Consider the following 23745-nt stretch of genomic DNA (forward strand, 5'->3'; position numbering starts at 1 on the left):
AGTTGTCAGATTTAGTCCAGTTATTAAAAAGCAGTTTTTCATCTATTTAAAGGTCATTCCGGATTGGAAGGACCAGGAGTGGGACAAGAATAAACCGGAGAGCTATGCTGGGATTTTTCACTTTCGGTTCTGGCGTTTTGGAGATTGGGTCGACGTTGTCATTGATGACCGACTGCCAACCGCAAACGGGAAGCTCATATACTGCCACTCCAACGACAGTAATGAGTTCTGGAGTGCTCTGGTGGAGAAAGCCTACGCAAAGTAAGTGCCAGAAACCGTAAGTCCAGAAAAAAAATAAACACATCTGTTTAAACTAGCAGTGACTTTAAATCTCTGGCAACAATTAACAAGACATCTGCATGTACTTTAGAGGCACACGCTGCACAGGTTTCCCCCTCTTTTAGGAGAGGCCTGGAAGTAGCAGCTCATTTGCATTAAAAGACTCATACAGCCACTTTATTTTTGCTTCCACCAAAAAGAGGTTTTGTTGCTAAACATTTAAAATAGAAGAAAGACTGCATAATTGCATAATAATAATAATAATAATAATAATAATAATAATAATATTACAATAATAATTGTATAATTGCATAATAATAACTTCAATAACAATTTCATATTTCAATAAAAATGTATAGATAAATGCACACATAAATAATAAAATATTTATTGATATTAAACTAAATTAAATAATTTATTTATTTTATTTTAATAAATAAAAAAAGCAAAAAAAAAAAATATATATATATATATATATATATATATATATATAATTTTTTGTACATTTTTAATAAAAAATTTTATCAATTAAATAACAATCAAATTATTTAATTAATTAAATCATTTCAATTAAATAAATAAAAACAGCACACCTTAGAATGCTCATCAGCCATGAGCTGTGAAATGAATCAAACGGTGTAGTGATATGGAGCTGTAATGCGCTCAGCCAGCCGGAACTACTTTAGCTGTACATTTATCTGAAAATAACGGCACACCTTAGAATGCTCATCAACCAATCAGATTAGAGTATTTGCCTGTTGTGGCGGTGAAATAACTAAAATCTTTCAGCGTAGTAATATGGCGCTTTCATAGTGGTTGGAACTACTTTAACTGTAGGTTTATCTGAAAATAATGGCACACTTTAGACTGCTCACCAGCCAATCAGAATCAAGCATTCAGCAGCCCCATTGCTGAAGCTTCTCGGGCTCTTTCTTAAGAAACCTGCTGGTTGTTGATCTTTGTTGCTGTTTTGTTCAGGATGTGTGGCTGTTATGAGGCTCTGGATGGTGGAAACACGGCAGATGCTCTGGTGGACTTCACCGGAGGTGTTTCTGAGCCCATGGATCTGCTGGAAGGAAAGTTTGCTCAGGATGAAGAGGCTCGGCATCAGCTGTTTGATCGAGTCCTGAAGGTCCACAACAGAGGAGGCCTCATCAGCTGCTCCATCAGAGTGAGTGTGTCTGTTCTAGAGCAGTATTATAATACTAGACTATAATGAGGAGGGGGCGGTGCGGTGTCTGAGTGGTTAGCATTGTCACCTTACAGCAAGAAAGTCCATGGTTTGAGTCCCGGCTGGGTCAGTTGGCATTTCTGTGTGGAGTTTGCATGTTCTCCCTGTGTTGGCGTGGGTTTCCTCCGCGTGCTCCGGTTTCCCCCAAACTCCAGAGTCCAAACACACGCGCTGTAGGTGAATTGGGTAAATTAAATTGCCCAGTGTATGAGTGTGTGTGTGAATGAGTGTATGTGGGTGTTTTCCAGTACTGGGTTGCAGCCGGAAGGGCATCCGCTGTGTAAAACATGTGCTGGAATAATTGGCGGTTCATTCTGCAGTGGCGACCCCTGATAAATAAGAGACTAAGTCGAAGGAGAATGAATGAATGAATGAATGAATAAATGTAATGAGCAGAAATTCAGTGCAAGAAAAAGATTTGTTATATAATGAGTTGACGTTTTAGTGTACAAATTTGCAGAATTGTGGGTAAAATTAAGGCACAAAAATTACAACCTGTGTGATTGAAAGTCAAACTAAACCCGATGAAACAGGGTGTCCTGGCCAAAATCCCTCCATTGGCCTTTATCCATCATGGCCTCCCAAACATCCCCATCCACTGAATTGGCTCAACCACTGTCTCTCAACCACTGTCTCTCCACTCCACCAATAGCTGGCCCTTTCCTTCCCATTCTGATGCTCGCTTTGAACTGCAGCAGATCGTCTTGACCATGTCTACATGCCTAAATGCAGTAAGCTGCTGCCATGTGATTGGCTGATTAGAATTTTGCGTTAACGAGCACGTGAACAGGTGTACCTAATAAAGTGGCCGGTGAGTGTCTACGTAGACACATATTCGGACATCTGACAGGGAGGAAGAGTAGGAAGTGTAAACTGTAATGAGAAATAATAATAATAAATGTGTGTGTGTGTATATAAATATATATATATATATATATATATATATATATATATATATATATTAGCGCTGTCAAAATTAGTGCGTTAACGCATGCGATTAATTTTAAATAATTAACACGTAAAAAAAAAAATAACGCAATTAACGCAGTTGCAGGTTTTTTTTACTTCCTGTTGTGGTGGACGTGTTCAACATGCAAGAAATGTGTATAAGACCGAGGAAGCACTTTTTGAAGGCAAGTTTCAGTATAAAACAAAACTTTCGACTTCTGTTGTAAGTTGATACCGCATGGCGAACAGAAAGAAAATCCTCCGCATTTCGTGACTCTGTGTTCCTTTAAGGTAATAAAATCGCTGCTTAGGCTACACGGTAGACTTTTAATAAGAGTCTAATCTGAATCATATTAATATCAGAGTATTGGTGTCTTATGTGAATGTACTTAGAAAGTCTCTGGTGAAGTCGCGAGCTGTCAAAGACAGGGCATTACTCTGCCTTTCAGCATGAGCCCTCCAAGTTTAGCGTGTTTCCTCATTAAACGCAACGAAAGCGTATGCTTCGCGTTGTTGTGTCAGAATCCTTGTGAAATACAGTAATACTTTAGGACGCTTAGTTTAAGCAAATTTGATGAACGCGAGTTGCTCCAGCGCATTGTGTGTGTGTGTCTGTGTCAGGCTCGTTGAGGGGTGTCAGGGGTGGAGTGAGCGACGTATCTGAGTAGGGGCGTGTACGCGCGAGACGTACCTGAAGGACGGTGGGGTTGAGTTGCGCGCGACATAAGCTACCTGAAGAGCTAGGAGGGATGCAGGGGAGAGGGGTGTGCAATGTATTTAACGACCGGTTTACGAGAGATTATCATTCATTTGCGGGCATTTGGGAGTCTCTGTGCACTTGCAGGATACTCCTAGTCTTATAGCAACTGGATGAATGTAAAGGAGGATTAAGCAAAATTGTTTCTACTCTATAATTAATGTTCTCAACTCACAGCAATAAAACTTTACAATGAGTGCAACAGTTTGTATTCTATAGTTTATTATTATAATTTTTCATTTTCCATATCTGCAATTCCTGTATTTTGGCATTTTTTTTGCAGTCCACTTAGAATCCAACATGGAAATCAATGTTTTCTTTATTGGCATTGATTGTTTTAAAATTGATATCGCATTAACATGCCTGTGTTTTAATTTCTGTAATAAATATGGCTGTCAAGCCAGGATCTTGATGGTTTATTGTGGGTTTGTTGTTTACATGAAGAAATCTGTGTTACAAGTTAAACAAAAATTCTAATAAACAATTATATTTTGAATTTAAATAATTTTTGTCTTGCGTTTACATGAATTTTACATTTGAATAGGCAAAATTACAACTTTCAGTATTTTAAATGTGATTAATCGCGATAAATTTTTTTTTTAAAAAGTGCGAAATTAGTTTTTTTTTATTGATTGACAGCACTAATATATATATATATATATATATATATATATATATAATATGCAATTATATAATATATATGTAAATATATATATAATATATATGTAATTCAATTCTGCAAATATGTTTACTTATTAAAAAATTATTACATTATTTATTTATATGTATATATATATATAAATATCATTTAATTATTTTTTAAATAAGTAAACATATTTGCAGAATTGAATTACAGCAAATAACTCTGGGATTAAATTCATATACATGTTTTTTGTGTTGTAGGCCACAACTCAGGCAGACATGGAGGCGCGTCTGGACTGTGGTTTGGTCAAAGGTCACGCATACGCCGTCACAGATGTGCGCAAAGTGCGTTTGGGCTCCGGCCTACTGGCCTTCTTCAAGTCAGAAAAACTATCCATGATTCGCATGAGGAATCCATGGGGCCAGAGAGAGTGGAACGGGGCCTGGAGCGACAGGTCACTACTAACAAACACACACACACACACACACACACACACACACAAACACACACACCTGCAAATGCCAACCTGCAGAGCTGAAATATGCAGGACTACATCAGTTTTCAGTGCGTTATTGACAGGAAACAAGGCTCAAGTCGGAACTGGAATTTTTCCCAGAATTCCCTGATGTAAATAATTTGCTTTAAAGCACCAGAAGCTCTTCAGATCATCATGTAAACACACTTCCCAGCTGGTAGATGACCTTCATTTAATGCTAACATTTCCAGCGGATGTGATAAACAGCGGCGAGGAGAACAGTGTAGATCAGACGTTGCTTTAAAGGATTGAAGTGTCTAAGTTTTTGTTCGTAATGACTTAAGCATGGTAAAACACGCAAACAGAAGTGTATTTTGACAAGTTTTAGCCTTAAAAAAACACAATTAAGGCTACAATGCACACAAATACTGAATACCTGTACCTAAAAGTCAAACTGTTCACATTTGTTTAAATAAAATTTGGGGAAAAGCTCGTATAAGGTGTGCAAGTAAAAAATATTGGCTTAACAAAAAACTGAAGTATTAAAAGTAGGAAAGCATAAACAAAAAATTCAAAATATAAATATACTAAAATAATAATTAAATGCTCGTAGTAAATAATGTTTGAGCTTTTGCATATTTTTTTAGAAATTATTTCTTATTTAATCTTTATTTTGTTTTATTTGGATGATATATATATATATATGTATGTGTGTGTGTGTGTGTATATATTTTGTTATTGTTATAATCGTTATATATATATTATTTATATATATATATATATATATATATATATATATATATATATATATATATATATATATATATAATATTTTAAAATAAATCCATAAAACGAAAATAATTTTAGTTATCTGAAATATAACATAGTTTACATAAACGTGTGAGACATATATTATCTAAAATAATTTGCATGTATGTCTGTATGTATGTTTAATTATTAATAATATGTGTATATTATTATTGTTATTATTAATATTATTATGATAATTAATATTATTGTTGTTATTACTGTAATTATTATTATTATTATTGTTGTTGTAATTATTATTGTTGTTGTTATTATTATTATTATTGTTATTATTATTATTATTATTATTATTAATTTTGTTCTTAATATTGTTGTTGTTATTATTATTGTTATTATTATTATTATTGTTGTTGTTGTTATTATTATTATTATAATAATGGTAATTAATATATTTTTTGTTATTATTGTTATTATTATTATTATTATTATTGTTGTTGTAATTATTATTATTTTTATTATTATTATAATTATTATTATTATTGTTAAAATTGTTCTCAATATTTTTGTTATTATTATTATTATTATTATTATTATTGTCGTTATTATTATTATAATGATAATTAATATTTTTGTTGTTTTTATTATTACTGTTATTATTAATAGTATTATTAGTATTGTTAGTACTTCTATATCATATATCAGAATCATTTTGGCTTTGGCTAGTTTTATTTATATGTATTCACTGCCGGTCGACCACCTTCATCTTATAGCTACTAACATTTCCAGTGGATGTGATAAACTAGCGTGGAGAACAATGTAGATCAGAAACTGCTAAAAGGATTGAAGTGTAGAAGTTATTGTCCACAGTGCATGACTCACCCATGAGGAACAACGCAAACAGGAAATGATGAGTGTGTTTTGACCATAAGTTTTGACACAGAGGCACTTTGTTTCAAACCGCAAATGTTGTGAGTTCAGTTGTAAATGTTCAAATGTGTTAGTGTGATTATACTGCCTCCTGCTGGAGGGAAAACATTTTTAGCATCATAAAAATGCACTAAATGTTTTGTTCATTCTTTGCTGGCCCATTATTTTTATTATTATGTGTGTCTGTGTGTCGTGTGTGTGTGTGTGTGTGCAGCTCAGAGGAGTGGAAGCGGGTCAGTAAAGGCGAGCGGGAGCGTTTGGGTGTGACCGTGGAGGACGACGGAGAGTTCTGGTCAGATTCAACTCTCTATCAACACTTTATGCATTTAAATCATAATCAAATCTGCACAGACAAAGAGATTCTCTCTGACATCCTGTTGATTACGCAGAAAGTGGAAAGCTGTTATGTTTTAGCTTGTCTGTAGGGGATTATAAATGGTTTAATTGCAGGAATGTGATGCTATCATTTTAGTTAAAGCACTTCTATTAGTTCTTCTGTCCTGTCAATGATTGCGTCTTATGTTAGTAAATGTGTTTATCTGGCATGCATAGTCTTAACAGGAGCAGAAAAATATCATTCAATATATATCTTATTAATTCAATATAATATGTATATTATAATAAGTTATCACAGCAAGAAGGTCGCTGGTTCGAGTCTCGACTGGGTCAGTTGGTGTTTCTGTGTGTAGTTTGCATGTTCTCCCTGCGTGGGTTTCCTCCGGATGCTCCAGTTTCCCCCACATCCAAAGACATGCAGTACAGGTGAATTGGATATAGCTAAATTGGCCGTAGTCTATGAGTGTGTATGGATGTTTCCCAGAGATGGGCTGCATAAAACATATGCTGGATAAGTTGGCGGTTCATTCCGCTGTGGCGACCCCAGATTAATAAAGGGACTAGGCCGAAAAGAAAATAAATGAATGAATAATAAGTTATATATTAATATAACAGTTACATATTTTTTCTAGTACAAAAGAAAATAGTTATTAATCTTTCATAAAACCTATTATTTTTGTCTTTTTATTGTCTTATTATTATTATCGTTGTCATCATTATTCTTATTAACAATGTATTATTAATTAAACTATATTGTTAATTTGTTAATTGTCTATACCAAATTAATGTATAAAATAAATAAAATAATATTAATTTATAATATTGCTTATTATTATTAATATTATTATTATTATAGGTTAAATCTTTCTTTGATAATTAAAAAAAATCTAACATTAATAATCTGTTCATTGAAAATGTAATCTTTTTCCATCAAATTTTTTATTTTTATTTTGTATTTTTCGAACACAGAAAAACATGCCGTAGACAAACAGCATACAGCAAAGTGCACAGATATACATGTAATAACCAATAAATAGGTTGTGAAATAATAGTATTAATAATAGTGCCAGCATTAACAACAATAGTGTCAATAAAGAGGAAAAACTGAAAGGTAATGACAAGGAAATACTAAAACAAATAAAAATAATACAATGAAATAATTTATTATATTTACACACATACACATACACGCATAAATACATACACATGAAACCAATTTCCAAACCAAAAAAGGCAATAAGTCAAGTCTGTATTTAGGGTAAAGTAGAAAATTTAATAATTTTTATAACATTTTAATACTAATTATAAAGTATACTAATAAAGTAATTATAAAAATAAATAAATGAATAAATTAGCTATATTAAATATAATAATAATAATGATTGTAATAGTAATATAATAAACAAATAAAATAATAATATAATAATAATAATAAATATTAGAAAATGTATTAAAATTGCTGTCATTGCAACTATCTGTTGTAATTAACAGTATGTCATGGATGCTTTGCTTAGTTTAAATTAATTTTAAACCTGAATTATTAATTTTCTTCATCAATTTTCCTTCAGCTTAGTCTCTATTTCAGAGGTCGCCACAGCAGAATGAACCGCCAATTATTCTGTTGTACTGAGAAACACCCATACACGCTCATTCACACACAAACTCATACACTACAGTCAATTTAGCTTATCCAATCCCCCCTATAGTGCATGTGTTTAGTCTGTGGGGGAAACCGGAAGAACAAGCAAAACTCCACACAGAAATGCCAACTGACCCAGCAAGGAGTCGAATCAGCGACCTTCTTGCAGTGCTAACGACAGAGCCACTGTGCTGCCCAACCAAAAGTATATTTAAGATTTTAAAAGCGGGCCTTTTTTCTTGAAAACCCCTAAACGCATAATGGAAGTCTCCATCAAACGCTCAGTCCTGTCATTGATTACTCATGCTTTATTAATTTCGGTCTTTGTCAGGATGGATTTCGATGACTTCTGCAAGCATTTCACAGACTTGATTCTGTGTCGTCTGATCAACACGTCATACCTGAGCATCCATAAGACCTGGGAGGAGGAAGTGATGCGGGGCTGCTGGAGCCGCCATGATGACCCGCTGAGGAACCGGAGCGGAGGCTGCATCAACCACAAGACCACATTCCTGCAGAACCCACAGGTGATGATGACCATGATGACGATTCAACAGTGTACTGATACTGGAGTGTGTTTATGGCTTGTTTTATTTATTATTTTTTTCCCAACTCAAGTGTCTGCCTTTTCTGTCTGTTTGAACACAGTAAAAGTGTCTAAACTGTAATTAGCAGTCTGATTGCTTGCATTTCTACATCTGTGTGTGCTCAAAATGGACTAAGCATGAAATATGTCATACTCCATTTACACCTGTACGTTGTATCTTCCACTTGTGATCAGATCCACCAATGCGCATCTTATTTTTGTGCTTTCCAGTACGTGTTTGACGTGACGAAGGCTGAGGACGAGGTTTTGATCTGTTTACAGCAGCAGGACAAGAGAGCTCGAGCTAAAGGAGAAAACATGGCCATCGGCTTCGACATACAAAGAGTGAGTCTGTTCTGTTATATCCACAGTACTTTATCACAGGTTTACTTGATCAAAACAAGGCGGAGGCAGTAAGTAAAGTAAATGTTTATTTATATAGCAACTTTCCCAGACATTGAGGGCTCTATTTTGACCATCCATGCACAGAGCGCAAAACGCAGGGCGCAAACGCTTTCAGGGCGTGTCAGAACGCATTTTTGCTAATTTACGGACGGGAAAATCTGCTTTGCGCCAAGGTTTATTGAGTTTATTTTCTTAATGAGTTATAGGTGTGTTTTGAGAATAAACAAATCAGAGTCAAGGTCAAGGTCAAGGTAAAATTTATTGTCTCCCGTAGGAGAAATTTGTTTTAGAAAAAAAGGTTCTGCTGTACATCGACACTAACAAGACAACATGTAACATACATACACATTAAAATCTAATCCTAAAATACCTCCTAAGATAAATATGATTCCATAAAATCAGTAATTTTAATAAAATTTTTATAAAAAAATAAAATAATTAAAGTACCATATGCCCCACTGCCCTCTGTTGTGCAAACCAATCCTGTTATCTTAGTCTTTGACCATCCTTCCTTGCTTGCTCGTTGATCAACCTAATTGAAAAAGGAACAAAAGAATGTTTATAGGGAGTCTCATCTCCCATTCCCTTTAAGAGCCAGCTGCGTCACGCCATAAGTGCATTCGCTATTTACAGGACGCAAAGTAAGTCTAAGTGGAAAAACTGAGCATTTCACAAGCAAACAGTTTACAGTTATATAGAAAACTGTTAAACAGAGCATCTACTGCGTGAGAATGAGAGATATTGGATCACTTTCACATTCGCTCTTGGATAGGGAAACCTTTACGCACAGACATCAATTAGTCTATAAATAATTAATTTTGTTTGTTAAGCGCAAAGATTTGTTTCAAAGCTATTTCTAAATTCAATTTTTATTTCCAGCAAACAAATAAATGAACAATTATAACAAAATGTGCTCAAAAACCTGAGTTATATCCTAAAACACATGCTGTGCCCCATATGGTCTAAAACCTGACAGGTGGGCAAATCTAAGCTTGTTTTTAATAAAACAAATATAAATATGGATATAATAAATAATACTGCTAATAATAATAACATTATACAAAAACAAATTGTTATGAATGAACTGAAAAAGCCTCCCGAGATGAAGAAGACATAAAAGCAGTGATTTTTCATATTTATGTAGGCTAGAAAATAATATGTTTTGTAATATTTTAATCCTTTATATTTATATCCTATATCTATTCTTATTATATCCTATATATATCCTTAATATTTAACTTTTTTAATATGTAAAGATATTTGGCTATTGCTCTCTTGTGCGTATTAAGCAGTGTGTAAGCGAGGTGCAACTCTGCGCTGGAGTTTAGTCCGGGTTAGTTTTGGTCTAATGAAAAATCTATTATAGTTTCTCAAAATAGCAACGCGCCAGCCGTGCTCCTCAGAACACCTTCCTTTTTAGACCAGAACGCCTATGAGCGCACATATAAGCGCTAATGCATTTGCTATATAAACAGCGTAGCGCAACTCCTCAAAACGACTCTTGGGCCAAGCTGAAACTACCAAAAGACTGTTGCGTCACGCCTTGCGCCACACTGCGCCGGGTGTATGATAGGGCCCTGAGTCACAAAGTGCTTTACAATAAGAGAAAATAATTCAATTCAATTCAATTCAGCTTTATTTGTATAGCGCTTTTACAATGTAGATTGTGTCAAAGCAGTTTCACATAAATGGTCATAGTAACTGGAACAGTGTAGTTCAGTTTTTAGTGTTTAAGTTCAGTTCAGTTCAGTTTAGCTCAGTTCAGTGTGATTTAATCATTACTGAGAGTTCAAACACTGAAGAGCCAATTCATCGATGCGTAGCTCTACCAATCCTGAACCATGCGAGCCAGTGGCGACAGCGGAGAGGGAAAAAAAACTTCACCTGATGGGAGTGAAGAAAAAAAAACCTTGAGAGAACCAGACTCAGTTGGGCACGACCATTTTAATTTCTCCGCTGGCCAAAAGTCTCGTGCAGAACTTCAGTCACCAGTGGAGGCTGGAAGTAACTAAAAGAACACATGACAATAAAAGAAGACATGTTAAAACATATTAAAACCAATTAAAAATCCAAAAGACAGAAAACTAATACTGTCAATTAAAAGCTTGACCAAACAGGTGTGTCTTTAAATGTTTTTTAAAAAGTTCAACTGTCAATCCCAAAGTTCTCAGTGCTATCGGGAGAGAGTTCCAGAACCATAGGGCCGCCACACAGAAAGCACGGTCACCTTTAGTCTTTAGACGACTTCTGTGAATGGCTAACAGGTCTTTGCCAGAATACCTAAGAGACCGGCTACAAGAGTGACTGCTTAAAAGATCTTAAATATACAGGGCTGCTTGACCATGCAGAGCTCTATATGTTCATTCATTCATTCATTCATTTTCATGTCGGCTTAGTTCCTTTATTAATCTGGGGTCGCCACAGCAGAATGAACCGCCAACTTATCCAGCAAGTTTTTACGCAGCGGATGCCCTTTCAGCCACAACCCATCTGGGAAACATCCACACACACACACACTCATACACTATGGACAATTTAGCCTACCCAATTCACCTGTACCGCATGTGTTTGGACTGTGGGGGAAACCGGAGTACCCGGAGGAAACCCACGCGAACGCAGGGAGAACATGCAAACTCCACACAGAAACGCCACCTGAGCCGAGAATCAAACCAGCAACCTTCTTGCTGTGAGGCAAACGTGCTACCCACTGCGCCACTGCGTCGCCGTAGCTCTATATGTAATGACCTTAAAATTTACTCTAAAACTAATAGGAAACCAGTGAAGTGCCTTAAGCACAGGAGTAATGTGTGACCTCCTACTGGTGTTAGTTAAAAGCCTCGCCGCTGCATTCTGCACAGCTTGCAATCGCTTCGTAGAGGATTTTTGGTGACGTTCATGGTGACGTCAGGCGTATATATATATATATATATATATATATATATATATATATATATATATATATATATATATATATATATATATATATATATATATAAGCTGAGTCTGAGAGTTTTATTTATTTGATAGTTTATTTTACATTTCTTGTTCGTAAAGGCTAAATTCAAATAAAAAGTGAACATTCATTTTTTTGTACTGTTTTTATAAAAAAAAAATAAAAAAGGTTGTAAGAGCCTGGGGGTATTATAGATTTAGCAAATTCAGTTTGCTGACATTTGTGGGTACGGACATCTATTGTGTGCGGTCCTGCCAGTTTTCTCCTGGCTTTTTAAAATCGATATCGTAATTATATTGTATCGACCGAAATTAAGAAATATATCAAAATATAAATTTTTGCCATATCGTCCAGCCTTAATTGTACTAGTTTTATTTATTGTTTATATTTGTATAAATTTATATATATTATATATTTTATATATTGTGATGGGATTCACCTATCTGTATTTTTGTGTTGTTGTTTTTTTCTCTGATAATCTTTGTGTTTGTTGTTTGTTGTTGTTTCTTTTTTGTGTGTTTTCTTTTATGTTCTTGTGCTTTATTTTATTTTATTACTAGTATGTGATTGCAATACTTTGTGGGACCCCATTGAAAATGAGATGATACATCTCAAGGGGTTTTTCATATTAAAAAATTCAAACTTCACAATACTCAATTATCACAAAGGCATCAGTAATTGGATGTTGGATAATACAAATCATTTTTTTTATTATTTTTGTCTCTTTTTCTTTTAATCAAACAATTATTTGTATTGGTCATGTAAGGGTCATATATTAACTGAACTTCTAATGTTGTGGGTGAGTGCTGTGCATACTAATTAGCATTTTTGCATGTCATCGAATTATTCATTTGTATCTAATAAATGACTAATATTTTTGGCATTGAAGAAAACCATCTCCAGACCTTTTCTTATTGAACACGCATGGAATTGGCTAGATATTCCAACATGGAACTTAAACTCTCATTGGCTGACAGAAACAGCACAGTTTGAGCGCTCGCCTGTTTGACCGTGTTGTGTTTTCTGTCAGGTGGAGCTGAACCGCATATACCGCATGCACTCCATCCAGAAATCAGTGGGCAGCTCCATCTACATCAACTCCCGGAGTGTGTTTCTGCGCAAGGACCTAAAGGAGGGCCGCTACGTCATCGTGCCTTCCACCTTTGACCCGGGCATGCAGGGCGACTTTCTGCTGCGTATCTTCACTGATGTGCCTTCAGACTGCAAGTAAAGCACATTATTAGAGAGACCAGTGTCTGTTTACACTGCAGTTTCATACTTCAAGTTTTTATCCAAATATCTAAAAGTTCTTAAATCAAGAAGCATTTTCTAGACGAGATAAAAATATAGTCTTGTTTTCAGAAATGATGTCAAGATTGAGTTTTTCCTTAAAGCAAGCAAAATGATCTGCCAGTGGGATAAGAAGAATAATCTTGTTTTCTCTTTGAAGTAAGATTATTTTACTAACCCCGTTGGCAGATTATTTTGCTTACTTTAAGAAAAAACTCACCCACTTTTGACATCATTTCTGAAAACAAGACTATATTTTTATCTCGTCTAGCAAATGCTTCTTGATTTAAGAATTTCTAGATATTTTGACTAAAAAACAAGAGATAAAAAATCTAAATCTGTAGTAATAATTACATCATTAAAGTTATATTTAATTGACTTTTCTAATTACTGTGAGAAAAGTCATGTAATTACTTGACTCAATGCTACTTTAAATCCAATATAGATTATTTTAAATTTTAAAACGAAGATGGCCAAAAGACACATACTTAGGCATTTTAATAACAAACAAAACTTTCTTTAAAAGACTGGAGAAAGCCTTTTTTTAAATTTTATTTATGCTAGAATAAAAGCAGTTTTGAATATTTAAAAACCATTTTAAGGTCAAAATTATTAGCCTCTTTAAGTTATATTGTTTTCGATAGTCCAATGATACAAACCATTGTTATACAATATCTTGCCTAATTACCCTAACCTGCCTAGTTACCCTAATTAACCTAGTTAAGCCTTTAAATGTCACTTTAAGCTGTATAGAAGTGTCTTGAAAAATATCTAGTCAAATATTATTTACTGTCATCATGACAAAAATAAAATAAATCAGTTATTAGAAATTATTAAAACTATTATGATTGGAAATGTGTTGAAGAAATCTGCTCTCCGTTAATCAGAAATTGGGGGGAAAAAATTAACAGTGGGACTAATAAATCTGACTTCAACTGTATATCAAAATTTTCAAATTAACGTTTTAATATGTTGTCACTGACTAATTTCTGATTTCACTCAATAATTCACGGTAGTCTTGGCACATGTAAGCTTCTTTAGTTGAAAACTAGAATTATTCAGCAAAATATATTTGTATTTATAAACAAAAGATGCAATTTCTCTGCTTCCCTGAATTGATTTACACAGAACCGTTGCATTTTTTCACAGTATTCAAGGAAAGTGAATTATAAATACCTATTGTTAAATTACCTAAAAATGAAAAGTACGTTTGTGAGTAATATATTTTGTGGGACCATCAGTGATTTAGTAATAATGTTAGCAGTCATAGGTTTTATTATGGTGGCTTGAGAAAGACACCATTCTGATATTCTTCATAAAGTTCTTCTTCTTCTGTCTTCTGAGACAAATTTTAAAGTGTATCTCCTCTTAAGCCTTTCAAGTTATATCCTTTAAACTTTCGTCAAACCTTCAAACTGGTCTGACTCGGGTTGCTATATCTTTTCTAACTGATCCGACTTTCAGTTTTCCGAAAAATGACCCAGAAAATTTCCAAAAGTCCCATTGACTTAATATTGGCCCAAAGTTTGAGCTCATAACTCTGTATCAGACTGTCCTACAGACTAGAGTCTGGCCTCATTCAACTCAGTCTAGCCAGCAGCCAATCCCTGATGACCTTTAAACTTACTAGCCACTCCCTAGCAACCAATTCCAGCACCCTAGAAACTGTCCTATAGACTGTGACTAGCTATTCTAACACATACAAAAAATTCTAACATCCTACTGACATGCGAATCTTGCTAGTGACATGCTAGCACATGCTAATTCATGCTGGAATCAGGCTAGTTATATGCTAATGCATGCTAGAATCAGGCTAGTTACATGCTAATGCATGCTAGAATCAGACTAGTTACATGCTAATTCATGCTAGAATCAGGCTAGTTACATGCTAATTCATTCTAGAATTATGTTAACAACATGCTAGTTTTTGCTAGAATCGTGCTAACAGCATACTAGTTCATGTTGGAATCATGCTTACAACATACTAATTCATGCTAGAAACATGATAACAACATGCTAATTCATATTGGAATCATGCTAACAACATGCTAATTCTTGCTAGAATCATGCTAACAACATGCTAATTCATGCTAGAAACATGCTAGCAACAAGCTATTTTATCCTATAAATATGCTAACAGCATGTTAAATCATGCTAATAACATGCTGATGTCTTAGAATCATACTAATTCATGCTAGAATCATGTTAACAACATGCTAATTTGTGCTAAAATCATGCTAACAACTTGCTAATTCATGCTAGAAACATGCTAGCAACAAGCTATTTTATCCTATAAATATGCTAACAGCATGCTAAATCATGCTAGTAACATGCTAATTTCTTAGAATCTTACTAATTCATGCTAGAATCATGTTAACTCATGCTAGTACCATGCTATTGCCAACCTCAGACACAGTAATCAACTTTAAATCTTTTTACTGGCTTGTTTCAGTCTTTAAAGTGGTTGTATTGTTGACTGCAGGGATCTTAAACATTCTTTTAGCCAACTTATTACTTTTTCAAACTAAATAAACTACTTCCAACAGGCATCCTCAAGCCACCATAAAGTTTGTCCTCAAACTTACTATCTAGTTATTATTGTTATGTTTTGATACTTTGAAAAGCATGACCGTAAATTTAAACACGTCTGTGTGTATGTTTGTGTGTCTGTTCAGAGAGCTGACAGTAGACGAGCCACCGCAGACGTGCTGGACCAGTTGTTGTGGGTATCCTAAACTGGTGACCCAGGTTCATGTTATCAGAGCAGATGGACTCAAGGCTCTGGATGGAGATGGATGTAAGAAACATCACGGTCTAATCAGGGCTGTTGATCTATACGTGTTTTTTATTTAATTAATTACATGATGTGGCTGTTAATCTAATTGATGACTTTAATTATGTCACACGCATAAATAAATACTGAGACATTAACAAAAACTATCTTTAAACTTAAATATTTTGATCCGACATATTCATTACAGATAAATGTTTTGACTTTGACCAAGATAGATGGATAGATTTGGGGTTACATTCAGTATGGGGGTGTGCGAGAGATCTGCAGCTGGGACGGCAACATCAACAGCCTGAGGTATCAAGACATTTGTGCTGCCCATTACATTACAAACCACAGGAGAGGGACAATTCTCCAGCAGGATAGCGCTCCTTCTCATACTTCAGCCTCCACATCAAAGCTCCTGAAAGCAAAGATGGTCAAGCTGCTCCAGGACTGGCCAGCCCAGTCACCAGACATGAACATTATTGAGCATGTCTGGGGTAAGATGAAGGAGGCGTTGAAGATGAATCCAAAGAGTCTTGATGAACTCTGGGAGTCCTGCAGGAACGCTTTCTCTGCCATTCCAGATGACTTTATTAATCAGTGATTTGAGTCATGTCAGAGATGTATGGATGCAGTCCTCCAAGCTCATGATGGAGCCACACACAATATTCATTCATGACTTTATATTCTATACTGGACATTATTTCTGTTCAGTGACAAAACTTTTGTCTAAGCAAAGTCAGAGCTTACCGTCCAAATGAAATAATTAATATTGAGCATGATCATATTTTATTTTGGTAAAATAAGCCTAATCTAGAGGTCTTTGTCTGTCCTATAAGCCACTTCTGATACCAAATGATCAACTAGAAGTCAAGTTATTATTTGTTGTTCCTAAAACTTGGATAGGTGACAAGACTTTGCACAGGTAGTGTAGTGTTTGTTAACAGTATAAATGTACTTCTTCATGTGTGAATCCTCTAAATTAGAAGCAAACTGCTGGTTTTTGGTTTGTAATTAACAAATGAAGTAAACTGCAGATCAGTCAATGCTGGAAACTGAATATTTATGTTTGCGTTCAAGACTAAACTGTTGACCATTTGAAATTGTATTTATTTTTCATCTTTTTTCTTTTGTATTAAATGAAAAATGAGTGGCATGCATTGATGTGTTTGAGTGTGTGTTTCAGCGTCTGACCCGTACATCATCATCAGCTGTGAAGGAGAGAAGGTTCGCTCTCCGGTGCACAAAGACACACAGAGTCCAGACTTCGACGTCAAGGCTGTTTTCTACAGGAAGAAGCCCAAACAGCCCATCCGCATTCAGGTGATGCTCTATTATTAATCATTACTGTTTGAATGAATCTAATCAGGCATTGTTCTCTCCTGTTAATTGTCTGCTTTCTCAAACTACTGTATTACTGTTTGGCATGTGGACTGCGAACGTCAATTTGCATGTGCATTCACATTTATTCTTGGTGGAAAAATGAGTTGGTCACTTAATTTGAGCTGTAAACAAAATTTGGGTTATTGTTTGGGGGGTTTAATAAACTCATATTTATTTTCAACAATAGGAAAAAATTGATGAATGAGTGATTCATTGACTTGTTCATTCAAGTTATTATTTTTGGTCAGTGTCACTTCTTTGGAGGCTGAGATCCAAATATGGTAGTCACATTTAGATTTGACCAATCCCAACTGAATGCTCCAGATCTAACCAATCAGAGTAGGCTCTTAGGTTTCGACCAATAACAACTAACTGCTTTAGATCTGACCACTCAGAGCAAAGTATTCTCTCAGGTTTTGACAAATCAACTTGTGTAGATCTGTCCAATTAGAGCAGAATAGGCTCTTATGTTTTGAGCAATCACAACTTACTACTCCATATCTGACCAGTCAGAGCAGAGTAAGCATTCAGATTTCGAGCAATCACAACTTACTTCTCCATATATGACCGATCAGAGCAGAGTAGGATGTCAGGTTTTGACAAATCACAATCGACTTGTCTAGATCTGACCAATTAGAGCAGAATAGGCTCTTATGTTTTGAGCAATCACAACAAACTGCCCCAGATCTTAGCATTCCAGGCAGAGGCTCACATGTTTCAACCAATCAAAGCTAACGCCCTATTCACACGGGGCGTCAGCGTCAACGCTTCCCATTCACTTTGAATGGGTGACGTCAGGCGTTGCCGAACTGCATTGTGGATCCGTCGGCGCCGCTTCAGAAGCGTTCCTCGCTGCAGAAGTTGGGACCAGCTCAACTTTTCAAGCGCAGACGGAAGCGTCAGCCAATCAGATCGCTGTATGCAAATACACCAGCTCAGACAGTGGCCTATTGCTGACTGAATTTCATTGGCTGACGCTTCTATGACGATCGTTTCAGCTCCAACTTCAGACACGCCCTCTGTCAAGCGTTGACGCTGAAGCCCCGTGTGAATAGGGCGTAACTGCTTAAGATCTGACCATTTAGAACAGAATAGGCTCCCAAGTTTTGACCAATCACAACTTACTTCTTCCTATTGGACCAATCAGAGAATAGTAAGCTCTCAGGTTTTGACCAATCACAACTTACTTCTCCCTATTGGACCAATCAGAGAAGAGTAGGCTCTCAGGTTTTAACCAATCACAACTTCTCCCTATCGGACCAATCAGAGAAGAGTAGGCTCTCAGGTTTTGACCAATCACAACTTCTCCCTATCGGACCAATTAGAGCAGAATAGGCTCTCAGGTTTAACCAATCACAACTTACAACTCCAGATCTGATGAATAAGAACAAAGTAGGCTCTCAGGTTTTGACCAATCACAACTTGCTACTCCTTATCTGACCAATTAAAGCAGAGTAGGCTTTGACGACTCGCAACCGACTTGTCTATATTTGACCAATTAGACAGAATGAACTCATTTTGAACAATCACAGCAAACAGCCCCAGATCTTAACATTTCAGGCAGAGTAGGCTCACAAGTTTTGACCAATCACAACCAACTGCTTCAAATCTGTCCATTTAGATCAGAGTGGGCTCTCAAGTTTTGACCAATCACAACTTACTTCTCCCTATCTGACCAATCAGTGCACAGTTGGCTCTTGGGTATTGACAAATCACAGCCATGTTGTCAAGATCTAAGCAGTTAGAGCAAAATAGGCTGTCAGGTTTTGACCAATCACAACTTACTTCTCCATATTGGACCAATCAGAGAAGAGTAGGCTCTCAGGTTTTGACTAATCACAACTTACTTCTCCCTATTGGACCAATCAGAGAAGAGTAGGCTCTCAGGTTTTGACCAATCACAACTTCTCCCTATCCGACCAATCAGAGAAGAGTAGGCTCTCAGGTTTTGACAAATCACAATCAAATTGTCTAGATCTGACCAATTAGAGCAGAATAGGCACTCAAGTTTAACCAATCACAACTTACAACTCTAGATCTGATGAATAAAAACAAAGTAGGCTTTTAGGTTTTGACCAATCACAACTTGCTTAACATTTCAGGCAGAGTAGGCTCACAAGTTTTGACCAATCACAACCAACTGCTTCAAATCTGTCCATTTAGATCAGAGTGGGCTCTCAAGTTTTGACCAATCACAACTTACTTCTTCTTATCTGACCAATCAGTGCACAGTTGGCTCTTGGGTATTGACAAATCACAGCCATGTTGTCAAGATCTAAGCAGTTAGAGCAGAATAGGCTGTCAGGTTTTGACTAATCACAACTGACTTGTACAGATCTGACCAATCAGAAAAGAATAGGTTCTTGGAAAGGCGGGGTTTAGAATAACTAAATCCTTGAACCAAGCATTTCTGACACAGTGAGAAAAGATGAGCTGATGCCGAATATAATACTATTAGCCAATAAATAGTTTCTTATATCATTGAATGGATGTAAACCAACAGTAGAAGATCTCTGATACAACATAGGAAACTTTTAAAACGTCACAGTAGGGCACTTTAGAGTCAGTATGAAATCAAAATTTAATTTTTTTTTGCTAGCACACAATTAATCTATGCAGTTTAATCCACTTCAATCAAATCTGAGCATTAGCTTGTGCCTTTGGAGTGGCAGTCCTTCTCTGATGATGTCACCTTGATACAGTACCACACTGTTTTTAACCACGCCTCTCTTACTGTTAGTTTGCTATGAGAAAATGATATGCAAAAAGAAAGCCCGGCCCCCTACTCAATATTCTGTTTCAGTTACAAGTACATCAGCATAGTGAAATTAGTCTCTTTCAGTTCACACAGACTTTAAGTTTATATTTCCGCTGTGTCCGTCAGATCTACAACAAGAACCTCCTGAGTGACTCGTTTATGGGTCAGGTGACTCTAAACGGCGACCTGTCTGACCTGCAGCAGCTTCACACCCTCCGCCTGCAGGATAAGGGCAGCCGCAAAAACAATGATCTCCCGGGCTTGCTGTCGGTCAGCCTGACCACCAGCGACGTCCTCACCAACATCTGACCGTCAGCACCTTCTGCTCTGCTGGTAAAACACTTCACGTGCTGCATCACGCATATAATGCTCTTTTTCTCTCGGGAATGTTTCTTGGATGCAAAATGTACCTGTTTACTTCTCTTAAAGGGACAGTTCACTTAAAATGTACAAGTAATGACTGTTCACGTATGCTAAAGCTTTTATTAGTTGTTGTTTTCCTGTCGTAAACAAAAATAGATTATTTTATTTTATTGTAGGTTGTTGGAAACGCTTATTCATTGACATCCACAGTATCAAAGGTAGCAGTTTCCAACATTCTTCAAAATATCTTCTTTTGTGTTCAACAGAAGAAACCGCAGATGAGCACTTCAGAAATGCTTCAAGTTTTTGTCTTGGTTTTAGTCCAAATATCTGTTTTATTGGGGATTGTTGGAAATGGTTATCTATAGACATCTATAGTATCAAATCAATGGGTAGCAGTTTCCAACATTCTTCAAAATATCTTCTTTTGTGTTCAACAGAAGAAAGAAACAAAAAATGCTTTTCTTTGAGTTTTTGTCCTGTTTCTTAATATCTAAATGCTCTTAAATCATGAAGCGTTTCCTAGATAAGTGAAAAATATTGTGCTGTTTTCGGAAATAATGAGTCAAAATTAAGTGAGTTTTTCCATAAAACAAGCCAAATAATCTGCCAATAGGTTAATCTTATTTCAAGGTGAAAACAAGATATTTTTGCTGACCCCATTGGCTGATTATTTGACTTGTTTAAAGAAAAACTCAAATCAAAACTTCATTTTGTCTCAATATTTGTGAAAACAACCCAAAGTTTTTACTAGTCTTGAAAATGCTTCTTGATTTAAGAAGTTGTACACTGCTTTTCTTAATTAGGTCTTGTTTTGAGTCCAAATAAATAAAATTCTTATATCAAGAAGCATTTTCTAGGCAAGCAAAACATATTGTCTTGTTTTCAGAAATAATATGCCAATATTAAATGAGTTTTTCCTTAAAACAAGTTAAATAATCTGCCAATGGGGTCAGCAAAATAATCTTGTTTTTCCTTTTGACATAAGATTATTTTGCTGACCCCATTGGCAGATTATTTAACTTGTTTTAAGGAAAAACTCACTTAATTTTGGCATATTATATCTTAAAACAAGACAGTATGTTTTGCTCGTTAAATTATGCTTGATTTTAGAGTTTTTAGATATTTGGACTAGAAACGAGACAAAAAATGTAAGTAAGAAAAGCATTTTTTGCAGTGTGTATATTTAGACTAGAAACAAAACAAAAACGAGCATTTCTGCAATGAGTAAATAATAACAATTTACATTTTCTAAGTGAACTATCCCTCATTTTCTGGTATTATGTGCTTTCCACTGTATTCGTCTCAACAATCTGGGTATTTTAGGACATCATATAATAGTATATGAGTAACATGCAGTAAATGCATTCACAAAGTATGCTGATTCAGATGCATTTCTGTTCTGTATGCCATTATAAACCATTCTTTCATTTGCCAAACATACACTTCAGGGTGAAGGGCTTCTAATGCATGCTCTGTTTACATGAAATCATTCAATATGGTGGGCATTTCTTAAATATATTTGCCATATTGTTGTCCACGTGTTGATTTTTACGTGCCTTTAATGAAACAACATCGTGTTTTACCAGAAGCAAGAGTTTATTTATAACATGGAAGATATCGTTGAAAGAAGAGCCGATACATGAGGAGTGTAAATCGGTTTTAGAGCCATGTATAATTATGATTTTAAACATTAAGTTTTTTATTATGCATATTGTTAATGTTTACTATTTGACTATTACTATGTTGTTAATGTTTACAAGTCGGCTGCCATTTGAGCGATTGTTATCCATGTGTTGTAATGAGCAGGTATGTCCACCAGGTGTCAGTATATCAACAGATGAAAGATGTAAATCTGCGTATTTTAAAAACCAAAATATTCTGCTCTCATTCAATATAAAACGCCAAGACACTTTTAAGATGAGAGTTTCACTACATCTGCGCCATTTCATTCTGAGTTTTATGTTTTTTTCCTCCGTTGATGTTGTTGTTTACTGATGAATTGATGTGCCTTATTAAAATAGGTAAAATAGCCAAAGATATCTTCATTATATTCTGTGATCTGTGTGTTATTTTGTATGTTATGTTATTCTCACTATTTCGCCGTATGAAATAAAGTCCAATTGAATGCTCAGGTTTCTTTTCATTTGAGCACATTTCAATATTGTAATATGTGCATGCATGACTATCCCATGAATATGCAACAGATGTTGTTTTGTTTTAGTTAGTAATTTAGGCAAATTTAATGGTATTATTTAAAACAAAATGTATATATTTTACTATATAATAGATGCTTAAATGACTGAAAGTTTGCAAAAAATAATAAATAAACTAAATAAAAGGAAGTAAATAAGTAGATCACAATGTAAATGTAGGTTGCTAGCATGTTTTAGCACACTACTTGTATATTTTCTAGCCATTTTAGAGCCTTTGGGAATGTTACAATCATGTTTTAACATTGTTTTAGAACACTTAGCATTTCTTTTTACATAATTTAGCATGTTGCTGGTATGTTTTAGTGTTTTAATATCATGCTAGCATGCTTTATCATGTTTGTTAGATGTCTTGCCACTATTTAATAGCATGTTGCTAGCATGTTTGTTTCTTAACATGTTTTTCACATCTTTAGCATATTAATGTATATTAATAGCATGTTTTAGCACTTAAATAGCATGATGCTAGTATGTTTTAGCTCATGGTTACAGTATTTTAGTATGTTGAGCCCATTTTTTGGTATTTTAATATATTGATCACATGTTTTAGCACTTGAATAACCATGTTTTAGCTTGTTTTGATATGTTGATAACATGTTTTAAGCCCTTAAATAGCTTACATATGTTGCTAGTATGCTTTAGCATATGGTTAACATAGCTTAATATGTCCAACACAGTCTCTCACACACATATAACACACACACACACACACACACACACACACACACACAAACACACAAACTACAATCATATAATGCTCTCACACATAACACACTCACAAACTTACACACAACACATAAAACACTCTCTCTCGCACACGGTCAAATATTTTGTCCCGTACTGTTTCTATGTAGAAATGAACATAGCAGACCTGCATAAAAAGTGTGTGTAAGCGTACAGCAGCAGACTGATGTTGTGATTGTGCAGAAATCAGCTTGTCGTCTGCAGGTTTCACTGCAGTAAAACTCATCTGTGGAGTCAAACGGGCCGTAAACAGTGACCTTTTCAAGAGCCA

The 23745-nt window shown here is 35.3% G+C and overlaps 1 protein-coding gene across 5 annotated transcripts in view; it reads left to right on the plus strand.

Moving 5' to 3' along the window:
- Positions 1–22649, plus strand: part of capn5a (calpain 5a) — a 56586-nt gene extending 33937 nt beyond the window's left edge. The window contains exons 4-15 of one of the 5 annotated variants that reach the window (XR_015514362.1): positions 53–261; positions 1258–1450; positions 4119–4312; positions 6243–6320; positions 8335–8530; positions 8821–8934; positions 12978–13174; positions 15913–16034; positions 17200–17336; positions 20281–20726; positions 20896–21301; positions 21695–22649. Coding sequence is in view for 1 of the 5 variants with exons in the window: in NM_001080007.1 (NP_001073476.1) it covers positions 53–261; positions 1258–1450; positions 4119–4312; positions 6243–6320; positions 8335–8530; positions 8821–8934; positions 12978–13174; positions 15913–16034; positions 17200–17336; positions 20281–20463 (1623 nt within the window). In the remaining 4 variants the exon portion in view is untranslated. 5 annotated transcript variants of the gene reach the window in all.
- The last annotated feature ends 1096 nt before the right edge of the window (positions 22650–23745 follow it).

The sequence above is a fragment of the Danio rerio genome, chromosome 18 (genome assembly GCF_052040795.2).
Source record: "Danio rerio strain M-AB ecotype USA chromosome 18, GRCz13ab, whole genome shotgun sequence".
NCBI classification, from domain to species: Eukaryota; Metazoa; Chordata; class Actinopteri; order Cypriniformes; family Danionidae; genus Danio; species Danio rerio.